General features: G+C 27.9%; 1 protein-coding gene across 2 annotated transcripts; it reads right to left on the bottom strand.

Moving 5' to 3' along the window:
* Positions 1–267: 267 nt before the first annotated feature.
* Positions 268–5731, bottom strand: LOC136090749 (uncharacterized). 2 transcript variants are annotated; one of them, XM_065817633.1, is made up of 9 exons: positions 4755–5731; positions 4319–4608; positions 3549–4239; positions 3100–3176; positions 2719–2912; positions 2281–2607; positions 1546–1701; positions 1210–1402; positions 268–1115 (listed from the first exon to the last, which is right to left on the bottom strand). In XM_065817633.1, exons 5-9 carry the CDS (start codon positions 2869–2871, stop codon positions 796–798), a joined length of 1149 nt encoding a protein of 382 aa, XP_065673705.1. In that variant the 5' UTR covers positions 2872–2912; positions 3100–3176; positions 3549–4239; positions 4319–4608; positions 4755–5731; the 3' UTR covers positions 268–795. The 2 variants fall into 2 exon arrangements, with proteins under 2 accessions (XP_065673705.1, XP_065673706.1); XM_065817634.1 differs by lacking the exons at positions 3549–4239; positions 4319–4608; positions 4755–5731 and having other exon boundaries at positions 3100–3501.
* Positions 5732–10996: the final 5265 nt, after the last annotated feature.

Below are 10996 nucleotides of genomic sequence, written 5' to 3'. Positions count from 1 at the left end.
ATAAAAAAATAACTCAGTTGTTAATTTTGAGTTACAAGCACTGGCGTAGAAACAGGGGGATGGAAAAACGATTGCCTCCGAATAATTTCTATTTTTTCAATTTAAATTTTGACTGCCTTAGCTCCCCCTCCCCATCCCCTACTTAATTTCTGAAGAAGGTAAAGGGATTTTCACGATCAAACTTTGAGAAGGGTTGCATTATTGTTTGCTCTTTACTTTTACGTGGAAAAATGGTTTCAAAAGCAAACAGGTACTGAATATTGAATATAGTTAACTAAAAAAGACAGTCATCGTTGCTACTGAAGCTAAAAAGACTACTTTTAAAAAGCTAATTTTATTCATAATATTGAGTTTAAATGGTATAGATATATAATTTCTGAATCGAGAATAAATTTCAAGTAAAATAAAATAAAAAACAAAGTTTTGATTTTTTAAAGTTAAACAATGTGCCACCTTAAATTTAAATAAATTTAAAAAAAACATGAGCATCTTTTTTGTTTATTTATACACGGTCTGAGTCGCATGTTCTCAGGAGTAGTCTGATAATATTTAAATTTTTTTAAAACTTTTAATTATTCAAAAAATAAACCAACCGCTCTCCACTAAAAACGAACGCCGTGGCCCATAAGTGCGTTAAAAAAAAAAAATACAATTAGGGTGATATTTATTTACACCCCAGAGCCTAAAACTTATTTTATACTTAGTAATGCTTTTAATATGTTTGTGGCTATGAAAATAGCCGTTTTTAATTGCTCTTCTTTGGAGACTTTCTCAGCGGAGTCAAATGTTAGGTATTTAAGAATTTTTTAAAATAAATTTTCTTTTTTTTACACATGGTTTAAGCTGGATGTTTTCCGGGTTTGTTTTTTGGTAATGGGATTTAAGAATACTTTTTAATTGGATCGTTGGACAAGGAATTGATTGATATATATTTTTCAGTTTATTGAACTCCATGTGTATTGACTCGCCGCCTTGTTCGCCATAAAATCCAAATCCCGCTCTCCATTTTTCTAAAAACGGAATAGCATGATGTTCCAGCATATGCAACTTTGGCGAAACTGAGGCCTCGGGCCAATTTTTCCGATAAAATTGCATTAATTCGTTTATCTTCTTTTCTGAACAATTTAAATATTAATGTAATATAAGTTATAAAAAAAATCAGGAATAGCACTAAAGCATATTTTACATTATAAAAATAATAAAACTTACTTAAAATACTTAATTTTTCTGCTGAAATAGTATTTTTGGATGAAAATATGTAATAACATTGAGCAAATTTATCAAAGAGCTGCTTGTATTGTTTGCTAACTTCAATTGACTTTGTATGTATTTTTGTCCCTGAATACCCATTGTCATAAACAAACTTAGGAATAGAGTTGCATAACCGAAGTATTGAAGGTTTCTAAATAGAAATATATTTTAATAGTTAATACTTATTTATTATTAACAAAAAATTATAGTTAATACAAAGTTTTACCCTGTTTATAATAAAATTTATTAAATAAAAGTTAAAAAGTAACAAAAACTTAAAAAGTAAAATATTACATTTAACATTTTATGCACATGATTTCCAATAAAACTTTTTCCATGATATGCTTGACGTTGAACATTTAGCTGTTGTAATATTGCCTCGATCATTTGTGTGCAAGGTCCCTGACCCTTCTTTAAAAAATATTCTTCAAGAGTATTACATAGATTTGTCTAAAAAGAAACTCGTAAAACACTATGCATATCAAAAATAGAATGACTTTAGGTTTTAGCGCATTGTTAAAAATGATGCGAAGGTTTTAGCGCAAGGGTTAAAAATGACTTTTAACCCTTGCGCTAAAAATTTTTAAAAAAGGTTTTTAAAAATTTTTATAGAAATTATACCTTTTTAAATTAAAATAGATTTTTTGCTGCTTATTTTTTGTGATCGCTCAAAACCTCTTACGTCTGGGGCTAAAGCCACTTTTGCTCCCCTCACCACGTCACTGTTATTAACAATTGAGGTTCACATATAACAGCAAACTAAGTATTCCCATAGCTAACATTAGCATTTCAAGTTTGAACTTACTTGAGTGCTTAATAAAATAGGGCATGAGAATTTGAATTTTACGACTTTTAAAGCCCTGATTACACTGAATGTTTTTATTTTATCCATTGGATATAACTTCTGTTAAAATTTAACAAGTGAAATTTATAATATATGGTTTCTTTTTTTGAAAAATGTACAGTTTTAAGAATACAAACTTCACTATTAAGAAATTATAACTAATAAACTCTCAATCCAAAAATTACCTTTTTTTCTTTTTCATTGTTAAGTAAGTCAATTTCTTTTAAGTAAAGAGATTGAACATCGTCTACATCATCTGAATTGCTAACTGCAGCTAATAAAATGACATCATTAACCACTTGAATTTGATCATCAATATTAAGAATGTCTATTTGAAGATTCCACAACTGCTTTTGTTTATTTATAAAAACGTCATACTCTTCTGAGCATTTTATGCTGCTTTTTAGAGGTTCAGCAGCCATCATTATGTCCAATTGATGAACTTCTTCTTCAAACATGTTAAAAAAATTTAAATAAATACCAAGAGCCATGTGTAGACTAGGTAAAGACACCTAAAAAATTAAAAATAATTTATATAAAGTATAGTACTTTGATATTATTTTTGAATATCATGCTCATAGTGATTTTTCACTGTCAAAGTAAAAAAAATAATCAAAAATCACTTGGTCTAGTGGTATTTTTAAAATTGGTTTGATTATCACATTATTGAAATTTTTTGCAATACTCTTTAGTCCTCCATTTTTCATAAACCTTTTATGATCTAAACATAAATCTTCCAATGTGCGATATTTCATCTCAGGGTCAATACATTTCATATCGTTTGCTGTCGCATAACAGAAAAGACAACAATGCCTCCCTCAAGAATAAAATAAACAATATATTGATAAGTAAAAATTAAATTACATTATTTTATATTATTAAACAGGGCCATCATTTTGAATTTTTAGGTAAGATTATTGATAATTGGTTTTGTGATTCAGTTATCTCTCTGATTTTCCTGATAAAAGAAAAACCTATTAATTAAAAATTTTAAATAAAAATACCTGAAGCTCCTGAAATACCATAAAGTGCACAAAGAAACTTATAATCACCAAAAATGAATACTCTAATATTTCTATCCCTATAAATAAAACTAAACGTGTTATTCGCAAATGATTGTAATAAATCTATACTCTATAGAAGTGTATAAAGATTATCAAATGAACAATATAAACATTATCAATATATTTTAACTACTATTCACCTTATAAAGATAATCTAAATAAAAATAATCAACAAAATAAATAAAGATCTAAAAAAAAGGTGTAAATAAAGATAATCAGCTTGTTAAAGTCTTTTTTTTTTAATCTCTGAGTTGCTTTGTAAAAATGCCTTCACTAGTTTTACTAAACATAGCCCAAAAGATACCTAGTTATGAAGGCGATGCAAAACAAAGGGAAAAAAAAAAGATTTTATTATACTTTATCGCAAATCGCATTTTAAGAAAACTTACTTATACTTTATTTTTTGTAGATCTTCTATTTCTTTTTCAAATCATGAAATGGCAACTTTAATATTGATTTGATAATCCTTTGCCTCAAAAATACTAAAAACAATAGTGTTATCTTTGCTGTTTGGGTTTATGGTATTTGCTACTTGGTAAGTCATTTTAAAACTTCCTCTGCCATAATCTCCTCCTATTTTAATCTGTATCTCTTTCTCAGGGAAAAACTCGTGATAATGAAGACTTTTACAATTATAGAAAAGTTATAAAAAATATATATATATTAACAATATATAATACATTAATATTAACAAAAATTGGCTAGTGATGATGAATATACACATTTTAACAACCTTAATACAAAACCCTCACGTATTTTACATCACATTTTGCATTAACTTATCATTATGTTGGGGGTCAAATATGTATCAGTGTTAATATGCTATATTGTCGTACTTCTATTTGTATTTGATTGAAAATAATTTTAATATTATTATTTATATTTGATCAAAAATTATTTTCAGTTCATAAAAAATAATTAAAAAAAAAAAAATTGAGATTTATTCAATACTTTATTGAACACAATCAATTTGTATCAGATAAAACACACTACAACTAAATTATGGATCTGATATATCAACAATTGTTGATGACAGCTGAAGCATGTGATGCTGTTTGTATATCAAAACTCTTCAGCCATCTGTAAAAAATTATTCACAATATTCTATAAAAATAAATAACATTTTTAACTAACTTAAAAACATGCAAAAAATAAGAACCTAGATATATTTTTAAGCTTTTCCCAAGGTATGCAGAGATCTGCTTTCATAGCTACCATCTTAGTTGCACTAATTGTGACTTTAATATTAGAATTAGCCAATATTTTTTCTTTTGTTTCTGATGGAAGTGAAATCAGAAGCTTTGAGGACTGGCTACAAACTGCGTCATTAGATGGACCAGACACAACTTCTATATTTCTTTTGACAATAGCATTTCTTTCTCGTACAGTTGCATTTGATGCCTCATTGCTTGTGACATATGCCTTTGGAATAGATGAAAACAAAACCGGCTAAAAAAAAAGAAAATCTATGAAAAATATTTATTAAATGTTAAATATTTTACTAAATATTATTAATTATTTAATTTACTATTTAACAATTATGAAATATTTAATTTACTATTTAAAAAAATCAATTTTAAAATCAAAAATTTTACTCTAGGTCCTGCACTTTTAAATGAAATTGATTTCCCACCACTTTGTTTCATCTTTTGCTTAAGAATGTGGAGTGTAGCATCTTCAACTATTCTTGGGATATGACTACTAGCTGTTAGATTAAAAATCTCTGAAATGCTATTGTTAAAAGTATACGATGATGGTGACAAACTTGATGAAGATAATGGTGATGACAACAATATTGAGACGGGTTGTGTTAAAGATTTTTTATTGCAGGCGAGCTTATGATGTAAATACACATCGTATTCTTTTACAACATTGAATTTTGTTTTACATATAATACATTGAACAGTCAACATTTGTATAAGTGAATTTGTTTTATTGCTGGTCACGAAGTCTTCAGGCAACACAGATGTATCACATTGTGGGCATAAAGATTCATTAATGTACTTTATTTTAACATTTTCAACTATACAGAAAAAACAAAACAAGTGTTCACATTTTTTTAAAGACACCGGTTGCTTTGGTATTTTACCACACAAATTGCATATGCATAGTTGCAAATAAGGATTGAATTCATTTTTCAAATCACTACTATCTATTTCCATATTGTGTATTGTGAAAATATTTTCTTTTAAAATGCTAAACATTGAAAAAGTCCAAACTCTTTCACCTATTCTAGGATGGCCAATAAACTTTGTTTTATCTCTTATTTGAGATTTTGAAGCATTGAGACCTTGACTCAGTTTTTTTACCGGATGACAAGTATAACAGTCATCACAATGATGTGTCCATTGTGAACACAAAAGCAGAGTGGTTGATGACTTTCTTTTGATTACAATGTTAATTGTTAAGTAGACAAATGTTTAAAGGGTGAACCCCTTCCACATCTATTAGTTTGATGTGAAAAATATTTTCAATTTTACTTTTTTGGATGGCTCCAATAAGGTATTTTTTTTTTAAAAACAAAACAACCACAAACTCTGCAAAGGAGATTTAAATTCTTGATATGCAAATCCATCTAAAATAAGTAAATTTATAAATAAAATATTTCAACACAGTATTAAAATAATATCAAAATACTAATTAGAATTCAATACATGAATTAAATCAAAATTTAAAATTGTAAAATTAAGTAAAAAATAATTCACTATAACAAAGTTATAAGTGCATACAATAAATTTATTGTATAAGTAAAAAAATTGTATTTAACACCCCCCTTATAGTCAGTAAAAAATGAGTTTTATGCAAGCCAAAGCACTATTCTTAACCCTAACCATGACTGTCTAAGAATAAGATTTTGGAGAGGGTATTTTTTTTATATACAATTTAACAGGGTACATTAAATACATGTCTACTGACTTCTTTTATAAAAGAAGTCAGTAGACGTGTATTTAATGTACTTATTAAACTCATTTTTACTGACTATAAGGGTCTTAAATACAAAAATATTAGAATGCTAATCAAAAAATAAAATTTAAATAAAATATATTAGCTCAATAAAGAAAAAAAATTATATCACAGGTAAAAATTTTAATTTATTACAAACTAATAATAACTCGAAAGATCATAACTTTTTGTAAAACTTCTTATTGTTGACCTGTGAAAATGTTAATTTTCAGCAACAACAAAAATTGTAACCTGAGATGAATAAAAAGCATCAAAAAGATAAAAGATTCATAAAACTTCTTACAAAATTTCTGTCTAATTTTAACGCTCAAATTTTGAAAAATATCAATTTAAAATGTATAAACAAACAACAGTATGATACCTATAAAAGTAACTTCGTTTTAATCGTAAAATTATACATATGCATATCAATTTTCGTTGATTCTATATAAAAAACGGTACTACTATAAGTATTTTTCCCAAAAATTGTATTACAACAAAGAAACAAAAACAATTTATACAAATAAATTAGTTGCTAAGAAAAGTTAATTCGGTTTCGAAGGTCCACAGCCATTTTGAAAATTATTCAACTTGCTTTATGCCAACGCGCTTGCGTATAATAACTTGGCGCTTTTTAGTAAAGTTTGAATGAACGTGCTCACACTTTTTCCCGCACTTAGAACAGTGGCGGCTTCAGATGTTGCATTTAAAATAGGAGTGACAATTGTTAATTACTTTACTTGCGTCTAACAAATATATGTACGCAAACGCAAAAAATTGAGTTGGCAGTTCACGCTCACTTGCCCATTAATAAAAGGTGAACGTCGCTCACAGGTTATAAAAGTTATAGGTTATAAAAGTTGAACAGCGCAAAAAAAAAAAAAAGTGTTTACGTTCACGTGATCATATTTCACAGCTATAAAATGAAAAAATTCGATAGTTCGATAGTTTATTCGAAAAATTGCAATAAAAAGTATTCTGTTCAAAAAATTTTTTTTATCTCATTTAAGGAATGATTTAAAATGTGACTATGAAAAACATGAAAAAATATCTAAAAAGCGCGTATCAACTAAAAAAAAAAAAAAAAAAAAAAAAAAAATTAATTCGATAACATAATCGAAATTTTTTTTGTTGCTTGTTTACATTTATCGTTGTATACAAAAACAAACAAAGCTTTTGAAATAAGATTATAACGATCTTATCATCAGAATCGTTTACAAGTTTTTTACACCAATACACGAACAAGACTAAAAAATTACAATGAATCGTGATATAAATTGGAAATATAAATCAAACCACTAATGTTACATATAATAAAAAAGTTGGATCTTATTGTCAGAACAAATATAAAAACGCAAATATAAAAATACCATATAAAAATATATATACAAAGTAAATACAGTAAGACATCTCTTTATAATAGCAAAGAGAAAATATATCAGTCTTACAATTAAAAAGATAAATACGTGGTTGTTATAAAAAGTATTTAAATATATTATCAATAGATAAACATATCATCCATATAAAATTACTTTTAAAGATCAGAAAAATATTGGATATATCAACATTAGGTATAACGATTTTGTTCCAAGTATATGGTATTCAAAACGTAATGCAAAATTTGTTAAACTTTGTTCTGCAAATTGGTTCATTTTCAAAATTTTTATTTCTAAGTAAATATTTATTAATTGGGTTTAGAGAAAAAAAGGTCATTAAAGAAAGATAAAGTTAAATCGTTTTTCCAAATGTAAATAAAGCATAAAATATTATCAACATTGAGCTCGTAAATATTAAGTATTTTTACCTCCATAAATAATGGTTTGGAAAGAGTAAAACGATCCACAAAATCAATCGGATCGCACGCTTCTGACGGCGATAAAAGCATTGTAACTTACTTTTTTTGGTACTTTAGATATTTTTTAGATATTTTTAAGCAAATTTAGTCAATATGCGATTTCCATGTAATGTTCTCGTCGAGGAACACTCCTAAAAATTTAGTAAGAAAATCTCTTTTTATTTTGCCTTCATCAATAAATATTTTGGGCAAATTTTGGGGTAAATAGCATTTTTTAGAGAGCAAATGGAAAAGAATCCATTTGGTTTTATTAATTTTTAGAATTAATTTGTTACATTTAAACCAAGAAGATAAGTTTTTAAGTTCTTTATGCATTGTAGAAGAGAGTTTCGATATGTCATTATTAGTCAGGAATAAGTTCGTGTCGTCGGCAAACATGAAACTCACTAAGTTTAAGGCTTTATTTAAGTCATTTATATAGATTAAGAACAAAAGTAGCCCCTTAGATAGAACCTTGAGGAACACCACAGGAAATAATTAGAAGATGGCTTTGGTTATAGTTTTTAATAAAGACAAATTGTTTGCGGTTTGATAAGTAACTTCGAAGCCATTTTATAGTTATATAGTTTATTCCGAAGTATTTTTGTTTTTCAAGCAGGATTTTATGGTCGACAGTATCGAAAACCTTCAACAAGTCAATATAAACACCTAATGTAAATTGGGATCTTTAAAAGGAGATTTTTTGTAAAAATCGGACGATTGCATGTTCAGTGGAATTATTTTTTTAAAACCAAATTGATTATTATATAAAAGATTATTGGAAACAAGATAATTGTATACTCTATTGTACATGATACGCTCTAAGATTTTTGAAAAAGTAGAAAAGATAGATATAGGGCGATAGTTACCGATATTGTAGCGGTCTCCTTCTTTCAAAATTTGAATAACTTTTGTAATTTTTAGTCAATCATAAAAACTCCTTGGTGGATAGATGATTTATAAACTTTAAAAAGAATTTCTTTAAGATGATCGAAATACTCGATAATAATGTCATCATTAATTCCATCAGCTCCAATAGCTTCTTTTTTTTTTAGTAATTTAAAGGCAATTTCGAATTCATCAAAAGAAAATTCTGAGTATATTTCTTTGAAACAGTTGCAATCATTGATTGGTACTAAGAATTCATTAAAGGCGGCTGGGGTAAGGGAACCTTATTAGCTGAATTTGGGCCGATTTCGATAAAGTATTTATTAAACTCGTCAGATCAAGCTTTTGATTCATGAATACAATTGTTAGCAACTATAGTCATTTAGGAAAGGGAACTAGAGCATGTTTTTTGATTGCCAGTAGTTTCTTTTATTACTTAACAAGTGCGTTTAAAGTTCCTTTTAAATTTGTCTAATATTCTTGAGTAAAAATTTCTTTTAACGCGTTTACTAATTTTTTCGAACAAATATTTATAATCTTTGTATACTTTTTCATTTTCAAATGATTTCGTTTTAAGATACTTTATGTACAAATTTTGTTTTATTTTTGATGACTTTTTGAAACCCTTGGTAACCCAAGGGTGATTATAATTTTTAGTTTTAATTGTTTTTTCAATAATAGGAAATCACCAGGATCTTTAATAAACTAATATTTTATTGGACCTTGAATTTGATACATTAAAAAATAGTATCATTGTGCAGTGCTAAGATTTATAATTGAAGATGGAAGATCATTTGAGTTTCTTGATTTGGCTTCATCAATTTGTACTTGGTTTTCATTCAAAGGTAATATCTACCACCACAACGGACTACTTTATCTAAAAATTAGGGTGATATGATCGATGATCTATATAATAGCTTCCAACAAAATATAAAACAGCAGTTTAACTCCAAACCTAGCATCACTTTTAATCACTTTAAGGCCGACAATTGCAGTAGCTTTCTTGTTTCTGCTTATCATTATATTTTATCGTCGTAGGTTTTAGAATCATGCTGTTTATCAGTTGTAAATCTGGAAACAGTATTTGTTTGACACAAAGCTACTTCTACTGGAGAAATGATAAGAAACCTGTTGTTGAAATTCGGCTTGACTTGCCGTGTACACCTAAATTTCTTGAAATCGATTGGTTAGGCTTCTGTGCTCATAAACCCCAACTTTGTGTGAAATCAGCTATCCAAAGCCAACAAATTCTTATGAAATTCTTACGCGCTTTAATGGCACTTCTAATTAATTGGGCTGGATTAAAAAAAATTATGGTTCTATAAAACTAGCTCCAGTTGAGTGCACACAGAATAAAACTGTATGAAAGTGCTACCAAATTATTTAACTAAAATGCAAGTTCAATTATTACCAGTTGTCACTTCTTTTCTATTCTAAGTGCGGAAAAAAGCAAGAGCGTTAATTTAGTTTATCCATACATTACAACTTTGAAAAATTGCCTTTGCTGGATAATACAAAGATAAGTAAATTTATTGATGATCTAACTACGCAACTGGAAATCAGATTTGAAAAAGTTTTTCTTATCACTACCTTTTTAGACCCTCAATTTAATCAGCAATGTTTACCTTGGCAGAAATGTAATAACTGACAGTAACAACTAACAGTAATAACTGAGTAATAGCTAACAGTAATAACTGACAAGTTTTATCGTGCATTAGATGAAGGTGGAGAAGGTTAAGGCCATCGCTCTTGACATTTCAAAAGCTTTTGATAAAGTTTGGCATGCTGGTTTTCTCCATAAGATTTCTTCTTATGGTGTATCCGGCAACATCTTTAAGATCATTGAATCCTTTCTTTCCAATGGTAGCATAAAAGTTGTCCTCGATGGACAACACTCTCCTTTTTATTCTGTAACTTCAGGGGTTCCTCAAGGTTCTATCCTTGGCCTTATACTCTTTTTAATTTACATTAAAGATCTTCCAGATATTCTCACATCTAAGATGGCATTGTTTGCTGATGAAACTACCATTTATTCTTGTCGTGATAAGAAACCAACACCCTCTGATTGCTTGGAGGGGGCATTTGAGCTTGAAAAGGATCTCACTTCTGCTACAGCATGGGGCTCACAGTGACTGGTGAACTTTAATTCAGATAAAACTCAATTTTTTTCAG

This window comes from Hydra vulgaris, chromosome 14, assembly GCF_038396675.1.
Source record: "Hydra vulgaris chromosome 14, alternate assembly HydraT2T_AEP".
In the NCBI taxonomy this organism is placed as follows: Eukaryota; Metazoa; Cnidaria; class Hydrozoa; order Anthoathecata; family Hydridae; genus Hydra; species Hydra vulgaris.
Note: the sequence above shows the minus strand (reverse complement) of the source record. Positions and strands in the feature narration are given on the sequence as shown.